We start from the raw sequence: 20,562 nt of genomic DNA, 5'->3' as shown, positions 1-20,562 counted from the left end.
TGCTTTTTTTGGCCCACAGAGAGATGCAATCCCTATGAGAAGCGAACACTTGCGTCCCACAGCTGCACTAAAACTCTTTATGTTTCACATACTCCATCTACACTGGTTTAGGAAGGCAATTTACTGCTGTTTCCATACTCCTAGAGAACGAGGCGTACCCCACACCCCGGAATTCTGCGTTCTGGAATGGGCAGGGTTCAGGGCAGCGACGCCGCGCTCGTGCCCTGCGCCGGTCGGCGCGGGGAGTTGTGGGTGACGTAGTCCCTGCCCCGCCGCGGGCCCCGGGCGCAGACGCTCCCAGGCGGCGCCGCGGCCCTCGCAAGGAACTGTGGGTGCTGTAGGAACGGCGCACGAGCCAATGGAAGGCGCCGTTTCGGAAGGAACCGCTGGCGCAACGGCCCTCGCGGAGACACGTGCGGCGCTATTTGCTAACGGGAGGGCGTGGCGGGTGAGCCGGGCCCCCGCCGAGCCAATCGGAGCGGGCCATGTAGAGCCGGCCGTTCCCCGGGGTTGCGTGTGCTGCTGCCAGCGGCCCGTAGTCGGCCTTCAGCGCGGCCGCTGATTGGTGGCGGCGGCGCGCTGGGCGGGGCGAGAGAGCCGGAGTCGGGGGCGCTCGGCGCGGCCCCTCAGAGCCCAGCGGGATGGGGCGGCGGGCGCGCTGGGTGGCCCTGCTGCTGTGCCTGGCCGCGCTGTCTGCCGGAGCGCTGCCCGCGGTCGGAGCGCTTCCCGCGGCCGGTGAGTACCGCGGCCCGCCTCCCTACGCCCCCCTGGGCCCGAGCGCTGCGGCGGCATTGCCCCCCGGGCCTGCGGCGGGGGACGGGGGCGCAGAGGTGTCTGTGCGGGTCCTGACGCCTGCAGCGGGGCGCGGGGGCGGCGGCAGCGGGGGAGGTGACCCGGTGCCCTCGCCGGGGCTTTGGGGTGCGTGGGGGCAGCGCCGACCTCGCCGGGGCGCTGAGGCGGCGGAGCGGAGCCGAGCGGGGGGAGCGGCGCTCCTGTCACCTGCGGGGCCGCGGGTGGCGGGACCGGGCGGGCTCGGGCTCGGCCTCACCGGCGCTGCTCCGTAGGCCTGGTAGGGGTGGACGCATTGCTCAGTGCGCTGCCTGCCTTTTAGCAGCTCGTTGGGAGCCCACTTCGTAGTGCTTGTACTGCTTAGGACCGAAATGAGGCGTTTTTTCTCCCTAGAACGCATTTTCTCCCTGAGGCGCTGGTAGTGCTGATTTCACCCTTATTAGAACGGTTTTCTCGCCTCGATACGTAGAAAACATTTATGCGTCCTGTTTTAGGTCCCCATAATATTTTTTTCCCGTCCCTGTTTTGTTGTTATGCAGCTCGGGTTTTGTCTTTTGTCTGATTCTCATGTGTTGTCATCTACTTCCTTTCCTGGGGTTTCTACCTCCCACACCCTGCTTTCCACCATGGGCTGGTGGGGGGATGTGCAGTGCATTTATTTATAAAGCCAGAAGCCACTACCTTAGCGACAGCCGTATGCGGTGCTGCTGGGGATTTGCTTTTACACTGTTTCAGGAGAGTAACTTAACCTTTTCGCTAGAGGTAAGTTCAGTACTTTTGGGTTCATTTTCACACGTGTGCAGTAGGAAGTTGAACTTTAAAGTAATATTAGTGTATTATATGAGCTTTGTAGGTCGCTCTTTAAGCCAGCAGGGCACTTTTGAAGTTATGGAAAGAATTCACACAAGTTCTGTGAAACCAGAGAGATGCAGCCAAAATTTTGAACTATATGCTCTCATTTATAATGTATATGACGAAAAAACCTAAAGTGAGATGGGGCTGTGAGTGTCAGATGAACCATCTGTTGAGTACGTGGAAGTTATGTGATAAGGGCTAGTCAAGTGTCCATCAGTGGCTGTACTTCCATGCAGCTCTCCTCCCTTGACTGTTAGTCCACTGTCACAAAGTTGTTTGGTGGGCGTGAAGTTCTGATGGTTTAATTCAGCTTGTATAAGCAAAATATTTAGATTCAGTTGAACTAATACACTTAATAAGCCATAGAAAGCACAGTACGCAGATGTAGGGTTAAGAGCTGTTTACAAACTAAAATTGCTACTGTGATGTCAGACTGTTTACTGATGTCCACAGTTAATTAGGATAGGATGTTGGGAGTCCATAATTTGGCAGAAAGCTGTGAGAGGAATACATTTCTTGCCCAGTTTTTGACAAGAATCGTGCTGAAAGTTGTCCTCATTTCATGCTTTGATTTCCCAGAGTAGCAGTGTGACTTTGTCTTTGAGACTGGTATAAGTCTTGGGACTGTGTATTAAATGCTTCCTTGAATGTTTAATTGTTTCTAATGCCTGGTCTGCAAAGAGTCATCTGGGATGTATGATGGGAGGAATTTTAAGAAGAATGAGTAAAATTGGTCTATGGCATTTCCTAACTTTAGGAAGAGTTTTTAATGAGGACTTTTTTTTTAGTAGTGAATATTTTAAATTTAACTTGCGTATTTTAAATATAACTCTATTGTAATAAACTTCATTTAAATCAATTTATTGAGAACTTGAGTTGAATGCAAGAAAATTCAAGCCTAAGGGAAGGGGCACTGTATTTTTTTAAACATGATATTGCTGCAGATTATGAAGGCATTTAAAATGGGGACTGAGGAAAGACGTTAAGAAGCACTGGCAAAAGTAGCTAAAAAATGTTAAGCATGTGTGTGTTCTCCAGATGAAACTGGCTGTCTTCTGGTCACTGCAGGAGTGATGGCCTTCCCCTGCTGATCACTCATTAAGGACATTGAAAAAATCCTCTTTTTTGTGATTGCTGATGTTATTTGATTAGTGGGATTATTTCCTCTTGTTCACTAAGGGGTAAAAATGTTCTCATTCTGCCTGAGGAGAGGAAGTGGTGCTTCCTCTGACTCCTACGTGTTCCGTGGCTAACTTCAGCAATAGGCAGATGTTTTTATGCTGTCCCATTGACTGGTGGGACAAAAGAGTGCACTCATATACCTGTAGGGAACTTCAGTACCTGTTCTTCCATAACACAGAGCTCAGTGGTTTTCCCTCACCTTTCTGTTTTTACTTACCTGATAGAAAAATATTCCCTAAACTCTTTGCTTTGTTGCCTGGTTGGGAATCTCAGTTCCTACTGAGGAACTCCTGGAGAGTAAGCTCTGTAACCAGTTAACCAGCAATTGCAAGGACACTGGAAAAAAGATTTTTATTCAGGGTGAGGGCTGACCTATATCTCAATCTTGTAGTTGAACTAAAATGAATATGTTGCACAGATTGTGACTGGGAACAATTTACTTGCTGCCAAGGATACTTTGGAACTATTCTTGCTGAATAGGTGCCACTTAAGGATTTTACTTAACTCGCTGCGCGTTTTAATGGGAATAGCATCTATGCTATTGAGTCTGTTTCTGTGCTGAATATATCAGTCGAAAAAATTGATGAGAGGCAGTTTGAGGTAATTTTTTCCTTTAGATTTCCTTCTTTCCTGCAAGAACTGGATAAACAGAATTTGCTTTCTCTTTCAATGTCTATCTAGTCACTTGCACAAAAACAACATTGAAAGAAATTGCCAGAAATGCTACAGAAAATCTCTCAGGGGTGCTCTAAAGCAGTCACTGCCAAACCATTTCTGTTCATGCACCCCTCTCTCCAGAGAAAGATTTTTGAGCATGCATTTTACAGGTATTTTTTTGTAAGTTAAACATTCATATACTCTTGTCCTAACATGCTGTGTGCCTCAGAAGACAGGCACAAAAACACAGATGGGAGAAGAATGAAATAAAGGTGGAATGACGGCTGTATGAGAAGTTTTATGTATGAACAGTCTGAAAGGTATGTTAGTCCTGCAGCCCCGGTGGGTTGGCTGGCATACTCCCTGAGGTGAGCACACCACTGGGGAGATCCCTGCTCTCAGCAGAAGCCCACTGGTTGCTTTGTTGTCACGGTGTTTGAGGCTTGAAGAGCTCGGCAAAAGCTAGAGGGAAACTGACAGCGGTAATCAGTTAGGGATTGCTCAGAGCTGGGGGAGACTGCTTCATTACTGAATTGTTGGCTGCTTCCTGAGTGTGGGTGACCGGTTTAACATTGAAATTAGTGGTGTTTCTTGTCTGGTACTAGCAGCCCTTTAGGTTTGTGGGATGTCCGTTATCTGTTCTTCTAGCACAGCAAAACTTTGGAACTGTTGCACTCCCTGAAGCTAATGACGTTATTGCTGAGTAACACTGCATAGCTCTGCTGGTTTCTGCCCTTCTCCCCTTAGTGCTCTCTTGAAAGCAGTAATTCCCACAAAATGGTAGGAGCTTTATCCAGTGTATGGTAGGATCTTTTTCTTCAGCATAGGCTGCCAGAGCACTTTTCCTATATTTACATAGCATGCTTGAACACTGGCCTTTCTAACTGAGGAAAAATTAATACTTCTTAAAGCTGATTTTAGTTATATATGAGCTGGTGGATGGTTGAAAAAAGATTTTGGTTCAGTGAAGTGCTTTAAAGTCCTAGCTGAGTGTGAGAGCACCCAGCAATGTCTACAGCTCATCACTGTTTATAAGGGAAGCATTCTGTACAACATTGTCAGCTGCACACTTGACCCGCAGGTATTTTTGCCTACCTTTTCCTTTTAATAGATTATTTTACTCCCAAACTTGTTTTACAAATTGTGAGATTAATTTCCACTTGGCCTTTTTAGAGGAGGTTTATGGAATTAGACAGCCTTGGTAACAGATCCAAATGATAATAATAAAAAAAAAAACTTAGTTACTTTTATTAATTGAAGGGTGGAAAAACAAGCTAAACTATCAGCTTTAATCTCTGAAACAGGTGCATAAACATAACATCTGTGACTTTGTTCAATAGCTCAGCCTTGACTAATAAACTGTTCTTAGGCCCAGCTGTGACCTTTCATGGACCTTTCATTAACACTTTCAGAATAGTTTGAACAGTTTCATAGGAGTAAACACACTTCTGTAAGTGGGTGTGTGTTAGTCAGCACTTCTGTGAAACAACAAGACTGTAAGTGATCCCTCCTTTAGTCATACTCTTCATTATCTCTGCAACCTCATCTGCCTACCTTAGAAAAAGTCTCAAAGCTAAGAAAAATTAATATTTTGGTTTTGCTTAAGTGCCTTTTGGAACCACTGTGTGAAAACAATCGTTCAACCACAACTTCTCAGTAACAAAGCTGGTTTCTTCAGAGAAAATTTAAATGATGCAATAGAATGGAAATAGGTTTATTTACTTTCAAAGAAGAAAGAGCAAACACTTACTGAGCTCTAGCTGATGTTGCTTAGGTGTCTCTTGACTTTCAGTTTAGTAAACCTTTTGCATATGAAGCTACAATAAAATTGTTCTTTTATATGTGTGCATAGACAATATAACATATTAATATTTATTTTTGTGTCGTCTTTTGACATAAAGTAAACCTACCACTGCAGATTGAAATCAGTTAGTGAAGCCTTTTCTGAAATGTTAGAAAGCTCTAGTGCTGTCAGGCGTATAGGCTGGTTTAGTACAGACAAAAACAATCAATCTAGCTGTATAGCTGTTCAAAAAAACCCAAATGTATTACCTACTGCAATAACAGGTACTTTATAAGTGCTTTGTATATATTATAAGGAGCACACAGGCTACTGGGTAGGTTACCCTTAGTTTTCCTACTCTCCAGAAGCACGTCTGGATATCTTGACAAGCTCTGAAGTTTGTAGGTAGCCTTTGGTCTAGATCAAAGTTACTTAGGATAATAGAATGTAGTATGTGGGAAACATGGTAAATGACAACTTCATTCATAATTTCAAAATAGAAACATCACCAAGTATCCTAAATGTATGTGTACTTTTACTGAATTTAAAGACCAATTGTCATATCATGATCTGGAGTGTCAAAGTTCAGTGGCAGAGCTACTTATGATTTATCACAATCACCCTTATCTGTTTGGTTCCTCAAGCTGCTAAGCCCTGAGGTCTCTACCAAAAATGCAGCTAGCCTTGTTTGTCCTTATGCCTCATAGTGGTTTTTTTTTTCCAAATTGGTGTTTGTTCTTATGCTGTCTTGATTTCTCCTTGCAGGGTGTGTTTCATCTGGAGTGCTCTGCTGTCTCCCCAAGTTTTTCTGAAGTGTTCTACACATTTTCATTTTCAGACCTGTAGAGTACAGCTGCTTGCCCACATCAGCTGTTCTAGATCCTTTTTAATTCCATGACTGCTGGCAGTCAAACTCTTTGAGCTTTACATCCTCTTCACCATCCTCAACAGGCTGTTATTTATATGTCTCAGTTGTACTCATCTCATCACCATAGTTTTGCAGCTTCATTTACAAGTCTTCACATTTTTTCTTAATTTCTGTTAAGCTGTTGCTGCCTAAAGTTGAATTCTCCCTCATCTTTTCACTTGTCCGAACCAAAGGTTGTACTTCTAGTAACAATATGGAATCCAGATTCCAGAAAGCAATTTCCAAGATTAACCCTTTCATTGCAAAGGTTATAGTAGTAGGCTTTGAAACATGACCCGATGACCTGTCATGTTTGGAATTTGTTGCTTCAGAGATGGTTTATCTCTGGTAAGTCACTTTACTTGCATGAGAATGAAAATTGTGCAAGTTCTGTTTGCTGCTAAGTGCTTGCAGGAGTCAGCAGAGTTCTGTAAACTGTTGGAAGTGTTTGTGCAGGTAGCCTTTCATGGCTAACTGTCACATACTGAATGTATCTCATGTACGGGGCATTCGTGTCTATCAGTTTAGACACCTTTTCCAGTCACAGTGCAGGTCTCCAGTTCATCTTTGCTTTGCCACTGCTACAGGGCATTGTGCACCCCAGAGCCTCAAAAAGGAGGATTTCTAAGCCTAGGAGGAGTTAGTGGCAGCTTTGCTAAGTGGTCTCTTTGTTTTGAGCTTTTATTTTAATGTGAGTTGGGTACCAGAGAGAGGGAGGCCTGTGGCATCTTGTTTCAAATGTAGGGAGGTCTGTTTGCTGAAATGAGGTGGTATCAGATACTGATGATTCTGAACAGTCACATCTCAGTGATGTTAATTTTATTCCCATCAAAATGGTAGCACAGACCAAGTTGTTTGAAGTCCATTTTAGTTAATGGAACAGAACCAATTGCTGCAGAAAAAAATCAGGAAAACAATGATAAAGCTGTCATAAATAAGCTTTTCTAATTATCTTCACCTTTTTGCATGTATTCCTTTAATGTCTGCCTAATAGCCTTTCTTGTTTATCATTTCTTCCCCTTCCAGTCTTCTAATCAAATATCATATAGCTTTTAGACAAGAGAGATGACAGTTTAAACAAGACTTGCATTTCTTGAGGAGTATCTTAAAGACAAACTAATTCCACACAGTTTTGAAGAGAAACCTCTGTATAAAAGTTTGAATATGCTGGTCAGGCAGAATGAATTGGCATTCTAAAAAGGACAATGTTTAATTATAAGCATGGGGGTATGAACACAACTTTCTGGTCACTACTGAAGCTGTTGGTGCTAAGGCTGATTTGGTGACTAAACCCCTTATGTTCCACAGTCCTTTTTCACTTGATGAGCACCTTTTTAAGTAGTTTACTTGGACTTGAGCCATTCAGACTATGACTTGGGTTTAGAAAAACCACACTTTTTTCACTATGGAACACACTGTTGTGTTGGCATAATTTAAGGAAGAGAATCACTTCTGAAACATTTGATTCCTCCTCGTCACAGTTATAAGGCTTTTCTGAAGTGTATTAGTCAACTTAGTACACTAGAATATTTCAGAACTATGGTACAGCATTGTAAATAAAGCTTTTATTTTTGAGGTAGTTACTCATGGAAAAGCATTTTACTGACTTATAATGTCTCTTCTAGATGAAGAAGGAAATCAAGATGAATCACTGGAGTCAAAGGTGAGGAGATAAGTTTCTAGTCATTCTGATTTACCTGTGGAGTAAGAGCAAAGGTCTGAAATTCAGAACAATAATTTGATTTTAGATTTTAAGTTTTTCTGTAGTTCTTGCTGTCTCATTAATTTTTCTGTGCATCAGAGAAATTAATACTGGGTTACAAGTTGGAAACTTTTTTTTTTTTTTAAAAAGACCTGAAAGGGCTACAGGCAATGAGAGCTGATAGAGGTAGCTCAGCTTAGTTTTGGTTTGACTGTTTAATTAATTAACTGTATCTTTTAAGAAGTTTTTAAATGTATTTTAAGCCAGCTGCTGCTTCTCTCTAATCTTCTGAATGATGTGGCTGCTTTCCTTCAGACTTTGTCTGCGGAGGACCAGGTAAAGGATCATTCCACAGGAACTCGAGTGGTCGCAGGTCAGATCTTCCTTGAATCTGGGAAATCAGACTCTCAATCAGAGAATGAAGAGAGCTTTCACAGTCAAGAAGAGGAAAAAGAGAATTCACTGGAAGAGTTGAACTCTCTAGAAATGTCAAATCTATTAAATAAGGATTTGGAGGAAGCAGAAGTACAGAGTCCAGGTAACTGCTCACTGACTTTTGAACAAGTGGCAGCATAGATGAGTCTGAGTAACTCCAGCATGTGGGTGAACATAAACAGTAATTTTGAACATATGAAATAACAAGTGTCTTAACCTTTCTGCAATGGAGTGGTAATTGCTACCTTTTGCATTAGAAATAGCATCAAAATGTTTGAAAGGTACTGTAATTGAAATGAATAGTTATTTTCAGATGCATTTGAAAGACTTTTCTGTTCTTCTTACTGTTTCTGTCTTGCTGGAAAGCTTTAACTATCAAATAGAGAAGGCCCTGATTTCTTCAAATAGAAGTCAATTACAGATTCTGTGCTCTGTATGTACACCAGCAATACAAAGAGGAATTTGCATCAGTCTTTTTCAGTCCCATGGCTGTTTGCCTGGTGAGTCAGTTGACAGAAAAGGAACAAATAGTAATGTAAAGACAAGCTTCCTGGAACAGCATTGAGAGCCTTAGGGCAGCATCTGACCTGCATGTTAACTTCAGGAAGTTTTTAAATATAGGTATTGTATTGGGCTAAAATTTCCAGGAAATTCTAATATGACTTTTATTACATAATTTTATGATTTTTTTATTTGCATTTGGTAGTTGATTATAACAAGATGGCGCAGTTGAGTACCTTAACCTATGCAGCAGACTTTTCCTTTTTGCTTGTCCATAAAAAGTAAATCTTCAACATTACTGAAAAATACAGTTGTGTTGTACTAATGATACTTATCTTCTCAACTCTATTGAAATGTCAAAGCAGAAGCTATGAAATGAGCTCTATCATGTAATGACTGAGTGTTTTCTAAGCTGTTTCCTTATTAGAGCAAAACTAATATCAGTTTGTGGAAACTCAGTAATAGGCTTAACCATTGCTGTGTTGTTTGATGCTGTGTTGAACAGGAAAAAAAGTATGTAAAATCCACTAAATATCTTTCTGCCACAAAACAGTGAGCTAAGCACCAGCTTTAGTCAGTGCAGTCTATTTCAAAAGTGAACTTTAAGATACTTTTAGTCTCATACAAAAATATATCCAACTGACTGGCTCCTCAGAACGAAGGTTTTTAACTACCTATCAAACATACTACAAGTGACTTTCAACAACCATAAGTTTAAGTCTTGCACAGTTCTTGGAACTTGTTAGGAATTAAATAAGCAGTGTGAATTGAGGAATTTGCATTTAAAAAAGGAATTCTAAAAGAAAAGTATATGTTTTCTGTTAGGAGAGAGGAGTGCTAAAGGACAACTTTACAAACGCTTTAACTGAGCATCTATCTGAGGTACAGATGTTACACCTCCAGATGAGCTACTGGTGACAGGACTGCATTAAGGGACATAAAAGCTTTTCTAAAAACAGTTTAGCTTTTTTCTGTGGTCACAACATTGCATGGAACAAAAGTATATCCTGAAAAGTTCCATATATGTTTTATAGGATATAGAACAAAAAAATCACTTATTTAGAATTAGTACTAGTAAAGGTTTGAAGTTTCTAAGAAGGCTATCTTGCTCTCTTCTGATGAGTGATGAGATCGTGTGTAAAGAAAATTATTTTTCTTTAGTTATTGCTATTTTGTGTTTTAGGGTTTTATAACACCCAAGTTCCATACTAACAGTTGTTGCTGAAAATTGCTCACAAGTTTATAAAGAGCTGGCAATTCCTATTGCACTTACTTTCCTTATTTGGAAGAATCTTACAGTAATATTGCCAGTACTTATAAGTAATCTATAATTCGTTTCCTGCAGCTTAAAGTATGAAACAAGACATATGTAAATTAGGATAAATATAATTAAATACCATGTATTTTATTCAGAGATAGTAAAGAGGAAAATTGCTTCTGGAGCATTTGGATTGACAAAAACTAATTTATCCTCTGGGTAAACTGTTTGCCTCACTTAGTATTTATCAATGTCTAAGCACATAAATAACTGTTGTGAACATTAACCTGTGATTGCATTGCTGTGTTGCTCTTGGGATTAGTCTCTATTATTATTTGGGAACAAAAACAGCATTATGGTTGAATTTAGAATTAAAAAAAAATGCAAAGAGGGGAGCATTGGCGTGGAGTAATTTCATAACTGTAGTATGCAGCTACATCTCATGCAGAGCCTCTGTAAAACTGCTTTCCACACAGGAGACAAGGTACAAAACAGTACAAATAAAACCAAGAGTTCTCAAGGAGTGCTCCTGGACTTGGAGCTTGTTCAAATGACAGTGGTGAGAGGTCGCATAAGTTGTAGTTACATGAGCCCTTAGCAGGAGCTTGTATATTACTTTGTAGGGAACAAATGTCTGAAATTATTCTGGGCTAGTTGCATATTAACACATGATTTTTGAGTACAGTTACTGAAAATAACAGTTTCTCTCTTCTGATGTAATTAACTTGGAGTGATGTGGTGGAATCTGTGTCAAGTTAGGAAGAGCAGTTTGAACAGGTCCAGCTATACCTGAAGACTTTCTTTTGCTACAAAAAATCAACATGAAATATTTGAATTAGTATAGTCTTTAGATCTTTCAATTATAAACCCTCAAAGAACTAATTTTCTCTGTAACTACAAAAATTAGAGTTAATTTGAAAAAACTCTATAATTGACATTGTCAATTGCATGATTTTGCAAATGTTTTCAAATTAAGCTGAACCCAACTGTTGGAATTAGCTTAGTGAAAGAGGAAAGCTTTTATAAAAGTCTAACTGAAATAATTCCATCTTCAAAACCTAGAGAGAGAATTCTTAGTCTTCATAGAAGATTGATTTTATTTTAAAATATTGTGGTACTGGAATCAGTAACATTTGAAGTTTTAGTGCAGTAACATTTGAAGTTTTAGAGAAATGATAAATTGTGCTGTTCAAAGCCGTTTTGAATGCAACTAAATATATTGGCAAAATGAAATAATGATTTTAATCTTAGTATTTTCAAGAGTAGAAAATTACCAAACTCATAGAGATGAGAATCCTTTCATCTACATCATAGTGATTTCACTTAAATATTTTCATATAGTTGTGTGTTCAAGTGTACTCCCTGCTGGTACTCCAGTACTTTCAATATAGCATTTTGTCATGTGTGGTGTTGTGTCGTGATTGTGCCTAAAACCAACATAGGAGCACTTTTCTGTTTGTAATATATGATTTAAATTTAGAAATAAGGGAGAGTAATTGCTGGGTGTGTATTTTCAGTTTTGACAGCTATTGGAGGCACTGCAGACGGTGAACCTTGCCACTTTCCATTTTTGTTTATGGAGAAGGAATATGCAGAGTGCACTGCTGATGGGAGGGAAGATGGCAGGCTGTGGTGTGCAACAACCTATGATTACAAGAAAGATCAGAAGTGGGGCTTCTGTGAATGTAAGCAACCTTTTGGCTTGTTCTTGTTCAAGGAATGCTTTTTTAGGCTCGTGTTTCCAGTCCTCTTAATGCTCTTGATTTCAGCATGTAGAAGTCTCTGGCCACTTCATACCATAATAAACAAGTAGTTATAAAGGCAAAGTTTTCATGGTGGAAGAAGTTTTAAAAAATGCCAGTTCCCAGACCTGATTTGGAAATTGTGCAATGAAGGCATCTATAAAACTATTTCTGAGGCTGTAGGAGGATGGGGGTTTGACAGTGTTGCCCATTATACTTCCTGATTTGTTGCACAAAGGCAGCCCTTCTCTAGGAAATGTCCTTCTGAAGGAGCAACCTGCACAGCTTGCTTTTGAGCAAGGAATAAAAAGAACATTTTATCAGCAAGCTTATGCATGAGACATCACACAAGAAGAAATCATCTGCTAATATATCAAACACATCCATTAGACAGCCTTTTGTAATCACTTTGTTTGTCTTCAAAAGCAAGTTTCTGGCTGTACTTACCCCTTAGAATAAAAAGGAATTTTGAGAGGATAGTCTTCAGTGGTATAATTTGAGCTCTTAATGTGCACTTATTTTTTTTTTTAGCTGAAGAGCAATCTAATAAGAGAAGGCAGATGCAAGAAGCTGAGGATGTATATCAGATTGGAATGAAAATCCTTAACGAAAGTAGTAAAAAGGCTCAGAAGAAAGTGTAAGTATACCTCATCTGCCACCACAGGAGAAGGATGATATGGCTGGTCACTTTTGCCTAACTGAAAAAGAACTTGAATGAGATGTCCTGAGATTTTGAGCTTTACTGGACTCAACATCAAACCATGCAGTGATAGAAGATAGATAGTAAATACAGGGTATTTAGAAAAAAAATTATGCCTGCATTCCTTTGAATGCAGTAAAAATTGTGTAAGATGAATTTCTGAAGAGTGGGTGTCATCAAAACATTGACTTAATGCAAGGTGATGATTCAGTTCTCTAGCTCCAGTTTATACATGGCAACTGGCCAGGAAAAAAACTGAGAATGTGTTATGAGATAATTGCCCTTTTCACATGCTTCTTGCAGTCTGGTTCTCATTCTGCTTCAAAGATGAAGTGGAAAAAATTGGCATCTCTTGTCCTGCTCTGTTTTTTCTCCTGCTTTCTGATGCTTTTGGTCACCATAAAAATAGTATTAAATTTAAAATTAACAAATCATTATAATTCTAATAATTAATTTTCATAGAAAGAAGAGGGTAATGCTTGTAGACAAATAAAACAATTAGAAATTAGTGTTCTGTTCATTCTACTTCATTTTCTGAAGGCATCCAATTACTGATTAAATAGCTGTGGACTTATCACTGTAATTTAGAGTTGCTATGTTAATTTAGATCTTCCTCCTATTCATGTTGACAAGTTCCTCAGTAAGTGGTGACTTCTGCTTATTAATATGTGAGGACTATAACTATTTTAGATTCATTTGTGGAAATGAGGGAGTGTATTTCTACTTTGTCAGGGAAAGTGAGGAACATCTAAAGTTGTCTGCACCTTGGCAAAGACAGAGAGGCAATACCTGTTGGATTCTGAGTTATATTTTTTAGTATAAAATAGTGTAAGAATTCTAAAACAATATTAGGTGTTAGTTCTCTTGTGCACCTTACACTTTCTTAGAAGATGAACTTCTGTGAGGAACCAGGTATGCCTCAGTCTGTCCTAAAGAACAAGAACATGCCTGAGAATTGAAAGGAGGAGAGGTAAATGAAAATCTTGGAATGCTCTCAAGGGTCCCTGAGGCTAAGCTGAAGCAGCTTGCTGCTGCTGTGTAACCCTGTGTAAGGTTAGGAGGTTTTTAATTGCTGTGAAATTACTTGGAAGAGCTACCAGTTCTGAGAGTGGAATAGAAAGAGGAGTATCCAGAAAACCCCTGTTTGTTAGCATGACTTTTTCAGCACAAAATTGATCACATATTCTGTTCTCTTGGGCCCAAGGCTTGGTGTTTTCACTGGAGTGGTTTTGTACTCAGATTGTAGAGAATACATCATCTTTTTCAGGCTGCTTCTCTTTACTGTGATACACAAGACTGTTACAGGAGTGGTTCTACTGGACACCTAGTACAGAACTAAAAATTGTTGCTACAAAAATATCATTTGAGCTTACATTTCTTGTTTGTCTTAGAGGAGAGGAAATACTGCTGTGCCTGTGGAGTAGAGCAAACATTAAAATTCATCTTGTCCATTAACTAAATCATGTGTTGTTGCTTATGTTGATGATTTGTACCTAGAACAAATGATTGTAGGTAGATGCATTTTTGGAAAATAAAGGCTAAAACAGAGGAACAAAACCCTCTCCAGAATCTTCAGGTTTATAAATGGAATTTGCTACGTTGCTCCTAGTTGACAAATTGTTTTCTCTTAAGAGCATATCAGTATCTTCTGAAAGCAGCTGACATGAATCATACCAAGGCCATGGAGAAAGTGTCTTATGCTTTGTTGTTTGGGGATTACCTGAAGCAGAACATCCAGTCATCAAAAGAACTATTTGAAAAGCTAACGGAAGAGGGTTCTCCTAAAGGACAAATGGTATGTATATCCTTAGATCCTACAGATGCTTCTATAGGTTTATAAATGAAATAATATAATCTATAAATACAGTGTTTTAGATTGTACTTCCTCTAGGGTGCTTTTATAGATGGCACCTGTACCCTCAAAGTAAGCACAAACACATCTTCTGTTGGAGTTTTAAAATGCGTAACTACCAGTAATATGAGATGGTGCTGGTCTTTAAAATTTTTTTCCCGTTACATGGCTGACAACATTGGATGTATAAGTCAAAAAAACAAGTATATGTAGGTGACTCCAGCCAACAAACTTTCTGAAACTGTACTTTTTATGTGGTTTTTTGCGCAGTGTTGTGACTTTTTATTTGCAGTTTTATCTGAGGTGACACCAGTTTATAATCTAGGAAACAAAAACTCCTAGGAACCTTGACATGTGTTTAGTAGATTGGGACTTGCTTTGTCCCTGTGGCTTTAAACACAGAATTATTCATGCTTACTGTTACAAAATGTCATAAAATGAGTGTTAATGATTTTAATATCCCATACCTGCATATACTTATTGTTTAGTTATCACTTGTTTTGGAAATGTTAGCTTCTTAAGGAGCTATTAACTTTCTCTTCTCTTTGGCTGCCAAATCTACAGCTGTTCCCTGTTTAATGGTGGAGTACCTATTTACTATAGAAAGTAGGAGCATGTTTTCTCTACAGACTTTATCTCTCAGTGATGAACTTGACTTTTACTGATCTAAAATTCAATACTGTCTGCATGAGAATTTTGGTGTATGCTTTCAGATTGCCTAGAAACATAGACATCTTTACTTATACACTAGTTCTGTGCTACTAGTTTCTGTTCTGAGCTACCAGCTGTAACAGGTGTGATAGGTAGAGCAATAACTATGTAAATCTTAAGAACAAAAATAACTTCTGAAAGAACATCAGATAAATAGCTCAGAGCATTCTGATTGTTTATATTTATAGTTGCAAGTAACCAGTGGCAGAGCAGATGCAAAACTGTGGATTAATAAGAACTGTGAATCCAACAGTACGGGTCTTCTGTGCAAGGCTGTGGTTCACAGATGTTTACACTGGTGTCTGAGGCAAGCTGGGTACGTGAATGACCTGACAGATACTGCTTAGCTTCACTAGAGGGTCTTTAGACTGGGATACTTTGACTGTTTAGGACCTTTGGATCTACACTTGATATTCTGAGAAGTAGTAGTTTGCTCCTTGCATTTGATTCACTTGTCTGAATTCTGGTGGAACACTTAATTTATGTTAGCATCCTAAGCAACTGAATGATTTTGAAACTTCATACTTGGAAAGGGGCAGGGAAGAGCATACATATAGGCAGCACCAAACTGAAGGTAGAGCTTGGCCTACTCTTTGCAGCTTTGAATCTCTGTGCCCATGTATTCCAGGAGAATTGATCTGTGGTTTTTTGAAATGTGTGCTTTTGTATTTCTAGGCACTTGGATTTCTATATGCATCTGGCCTAGGAGTCAATTCGAGTCAAGCTAAGGTAATTTAGAAATTTTCAGTGTGTGGTCTTGTGTTTTCTCTTAGGGGCTGATGTTAAATAACCAATGATTTTTGTTTTAAGGCCCTGGTGTATTACACTTTTGGAGCTCTAGGAGGAAATCTGATTGCTCATATGATCTTGGTAAGTAACATGGTTAATAACTTTAAACATGCTAGAGTGTTTTTGTACTTCTACGTTTTCAGTGTTATGATTTTCTTTCATATGAATACCCTGTCCAAATACTACATCATTTTGCATGCATTGAGTGGGCAGTAGTATCTTCCCCATTATTCATTTTTAATTCAAGGATGAGTCTGCTCATTTTAAGCTATGCACCACTATGAATTTAGATGGAATTTGGATGTTTAAATCTCTTGACTAAAGTAAGAATTATCAGACTTAAAATTTTTGTAATCAAATGAGAGCTATGAAAGAGATCATTATAGAAAATGCTGTTTTAGTCAGTATTATGGTATTTAAGACAAAGTGCAGTATGTAAATAAAAGGCTTTACAGGTTCACTCTTAAGCATCATTCCACTTATTTGCTTTTTCTTGAGTGATATCTGAACTATACTGGCCATGTTTAACTTTTAATAGTGTCAGTCATTGGGTTTTTTATGTAACTACAAAGGACTCATGGCCTTTGTCCAGCCTATTGTCTTGTCAAATCTTGATCAAGTAATGTGAAAGAAGTTTGTAACATTGCAGGCAGTGTATTCTCAAGTAATTGATAGTCCCATATTTGTCATTTCCTTTCTAGGGTTACCGGTACTGGGCTGGGATTGGAGTCCTTCAGAGCTGTGAATCTGCTCTCACTCACTACCGACTTGTAGCTAACCACGGTAACAACTTTTTACTGGGGTAACATTCTTGACCTTCTGTGTCCTTCTTCATCATTCAACTAGAAGATACTAAAGTACTTCCAGAGCTAATAGTATAAATAGAGAATTTCTGATATTAAACAAGTTATGATTCTGCATTATGATATGCTATTTTTATCTGTATTGAAATGTCTTGGAGGGTACCAAAGTAATTAATTCTTTCTTGAGTAACAGCTTGAAGCTCTGTAGACATCTGGTTTAATTAAGTTATGGTGTAACTTTTGTATTGAAAAAAACTGTCTGAAAATTTATCTCATCTCTTTTCCAGTTGCTAGTGACATTTCCTTGACTGGTGGCACAGTGGTTCAGCGAATTCGCTTAGCAGATGAAGTAGAAAATCCAGGAATGGCAAGTGGTATGCTAGAAGAAGACTTGATCCAGTATTACCAGTTTTTAGCAGAGAAGGGAGATGTACAAGCACAGGTAAGATTAAGTTCACCTGATGACATTCAGACATTTTCAAGAATTACAGGAACAGCTTTATGAAATATGAAAAGACATTGGAGTTTGTGTTCTATTCATCCAGAATCAAGCTGTTTCCTATTTCCCCCTTAGTTTTTATGTGAAGAGACTTATGTTTTAGTGTGTTTAAGGTAGAACTTGGACAGAAAATGCAAACTTTTTGAAAACAACTTTAGCATCTTAGGAATGAGATCTTGGCTTTCACTAGAAACCAGCAAGAGTCTTTCAAGGATAGCTTCAGATGTTGTGCAGGAAGGCTGGATAAAAATACTGGCCTTGACAAGGGATTTCAATTTCTCACTGGTCCTGCTCTTGCATGACTTCTGTATGCTGCAGTCTGGATCTCTTCTACACACAGTCTAGGAGGGGAGGATGCTAACAGAGGCAAATTGTCGCAAGCCAACTTGGTCTTATGTAATTTAAGACTTAGGTAGACAGGATTCAAATGAGCATTTGTTACTTTACATCTAGGACAGTATGTTGCTTCTATCTAGGATAAATTTCCATTTAGGCTAGTGTGAAAAAGTAGGACTGTACTGTAGTTATTGAATCAAGTCTGTGCTTTCAAACTTTGTGGCATCTTAACTCTGATATTGTCTATCTTTGTGCATGTAATTAGCTCACCTGTATCTGTATTGCTAGAACAAGTCCCAAGGGAAAAGTGACTTACTTTTGATGTAAAATTTTTTTTAGGTTGGCCTTGGACAGTTGCACTTGCATGGGGGAAGAGGAGTAGAACAAAATCATCAGGTACCTTTTCTCTATATCTCTGATGCATATTATGCTAGGCAGAGGGGGAGAAAATACAACTGAGAAAGTGGTACAAAAGTGTGTAAGTACCATTGTATGGTATGTAACAATTTCAGTAGTCTTATTCAATTAAACTTAATCTTTGTGACTAGAAGATGGAACTGATTTTTTTACATAACTAGTTTAAGATTAACCACCTTAAAAATGAGAATGTCAAAAATAAAAACTTCTTATCAAGTAGTACTGGAGCTGGCTGAGCTGTTGTAAATGTGGTACAAACTTCATGATGCACTGGGCCTGCATTAGTGATGATAGTGTAGTTTGTGGCTTGCAAGAACATTTTGCTTCTGTAGACAAAACACTGTAACTTTAAATACTAAAGATATTGAGTGTGCATAGAAAATAGAACTTCTGCAGATGTAAGGCAAGCTAGCTACCTTGCTTATGGAAGTTAAAATAGCTAACCTCATCTTGAAGTATATATTGAAAAATTGAGAGCTAAGGATGTGTAGTCCTGAATACAGGAATTATGTATTAGTCATCATATTTAAAATACTTCCAGATGACTGTTTCAGGAGGGTTCAGAGATGATAGTGAGTGGTCAGAAGGAGTATAACCAATTTCTGTGTAAAAGTAGAATAGGAATTGGCCAATCTCACTTATTCTAAACAGGATTTGAGGGTACCATAAGAAAGTAAGATTTACCTGTGTAGCTAGTAACATAGCATAGTAACAGTTACAGTTTGTTGGGTTTTTCTTCTTCTGTTTTTTGGAATACACTGGTTAGAGGGATTGCTGCTTAATATTGCAATTATATAAGTGAAGAACCCTGTCACATATATTAAATTAAGTGGGATTGGTAACTTTACTCCCAGAAGAATGTGGTAACCTGGCAAACAAATCTACCTGCCTCTACTCCATTTGCAAGAAAAGTTGCTCAAATCATAGTGATGGTGATTAAAACACTTGCTTTCTTTTCTACAGCGAGCATTTGAATACTTCAATCAAGCAGCCAATGCTGGCAATTCCCATGCTATGGCTTTTCTAGGAAAGGTAAGGTACAAATACTCTCAAAATTAAGAAAACTGCCTTGCAGTGAAAAATAGAAAATGTTTCCTACTTTCTACTATCAGTCAATCTAAAACCTGAATTCTGCAATTTAAGTATTGCAGTTTAGCTCCTATTTTGAATTTTTCTGCAAGATTTGAGTGTTGTAGTGTCTTATGTCTTGTCTAAGTTCTCCTTTACTTTAGGATTTTGGAGGTTTTTTTAATAGTGCCTGAACCAGGGTTTTGGTGTGTTTTGTTTTGTTTTTTTTTTTTTTTTTTAATCAAATAATTAAATATTTGAATGTCCTTTTTCTGTGGTGGAATTCAAAACTCTAAATAGGAAACTATTCTTTTCCACACAATGTGTAGGGGAAAACTTAGCCCATCAGGAAATGCTAAGTTGGGAAGGAAATTCTTCCAGTTTCATTCTGTGTAGAGAATTGAGGCATCTGAGTCAGAAATGACAATAGGGCTGTACGTACTTTGCAGTAAAGCTTGAATTTCCCTGCAGGGTGGGCCTTTGTTTCAGTTATATCAGATTTAAGGGTTTTTTTGTCTAAGGGCAGATCTTACCTGACCAGTCTGGTTGCCTTCTGTGATGGAGTGAAAACAATGGTCAGCAAGGGAAGAATGTCTGATACCAGCTATCTAGATTTCTGTAAGGCCTTTGGCATCGTCCTGTACAACATCCTGGTCTTCAAATTGGAGAGACATGTATTGGAAGGGTGGAATATCTGGGAAATAAGGAATTGGCTGGATGGATACAGCCAGAGAGTTGTGATTATTGGCTCTACGTCCAGGTGGAGGCCAGTGACAAGTGGGGTCCCTCAGGGCTCTGTCCTGGGACCAGTGCTCTCTAATATCTTCACCAGTGCCACACACAGTGAGATCAAGAACAGCCTCAGCAAGTTTGCAGATGCCACCAAGCTGAGCAGTGCAGTGACACAACAGAAGGATGGGAGGCCACACAAAGGGACCTGGACAAACCTGAGATGTGGGTCCATGAGAACCTTGTGAGGCTCAATAAGTGCAAATAGGAGGGCTGCACCTGTACAAATACTGGTGCAGACTGGGAGATGAACTTACTGAGAGCAGCCTTATGAAGAAGGACTTGGGGGATCTCATGGGCGAAAAGCTGGACATGACCCAGCAGTGTGCACTTGCAGCCCAAAAGGCAAACATCATCCTGGCCTGCATCAAAAGAGGAGTGGGCAACAGGCTGAGGGAGGCAATTCTCCCCCTCTACTCTGCCCTTGTGAGACCCCACCTGGAGTACTTGGTCCAGGTATGTGATCCTCAGCACAGGAAAGACATGGACCTGTTGGAGTGAGTACAGAGGATCAAGATGATTAGAGGGATGGAGCACTTTCCAGTGCAGACAGGCTGAGACAGCTGGGGGTATTCAGCCTGGAGAAGAGAAGGCTCCAGGGAGACCTCACTGCAACCTTCCAGTACCTAAAGGGGTCTTACAAAAAAGAGGGAGAGCAACATTTTGCACAACAGGTAGTTACAGGACAAGGGGGAATAGTTTTAAACTAAATGAGGAGAGATTTAGGCTGAGTTAACATTCAGAGCCAAAGCTCTTTATTCAGAGGGTGGTGAGGCAGTGGCATGGG

At 39.5% G+C, this 20,562-nt stretch overlaps 1 protein-coding gene across 2 annotated transcripts in view; it reads left to right on the top strand.

Annotated features, from left to right (window-relative positions):
- The first annotated feature begins 630 nt into the window (after positions 1-630).
- Positions 631-20,562, top strand: part of SEL1L (SEL1L adaptor subunit of SYVN1 ubiquitin ligase) — a 32,843-nt gene continuing 12,911 nt past the window's right edge. For both annotated transcript variants that reach the window (XR_009274829.1, XM_058806478.1), the window contains exons 1-12: positions 631-735; positions 7,799-7,836; positions 8,191-8,413; positions 11,587-11,754; positions 12,343-12,448; positions 14,144-14,306; positions 15,750-15,803; positions 15,885-15,944; positions 16,565-16,646; positions 16,954-17,108; positions 17,841-17,897; positions 18,882-18,950. Coding sequence is in view for 1 of the 2 variants with exons in the window: in XM_058806478.1 (XP_058662461.1) it covers positions 642-735; positions 7,799-7,836; positions 8,191-8,413; positions 11,587-11,754; positions 12,343-12,448; positions 14,144-14,306; positions 15,750-15,803; positions 15,885-15,944; positions 16,565-16,646; positions 16,954-17,108; positions 17,841-17,897; positions 18,882-18,950 (1,269 nt within the window). In the remaining variant the exon portion in view is untranslated. The remainder of the gene's footprint in view (positions 736-7,798; positions 7,837-8,190; positions 8,414-11,586; positions 11,755-12,342; positions 12,449-14,143; positions 14,307-15,749; positions 15,804-15,884; positions 15,945-16,564; positions 16,647-16,953; positions 17,109-17,840; positions 17,898-18,881; positions 18,951-20,562) is intronic.

This window comes from Ammospiza caudacuta, chromosome 6, assembly GCF_027887145.1.
Source record: "Ammospiza caudacuta isolate bAmmCau1 chromosome 6, bAmmCau1.pri, whole genome shotgun sequence".
NCBI lineage: Eukaryota > Metazoa > Chordata > Aves > Passeriformes > Passerellidae > Ammospiza > Ammospiza caudacuta.
This window is presented reverse-complemented; position numbering and strand designations above follow the sequence as displayed.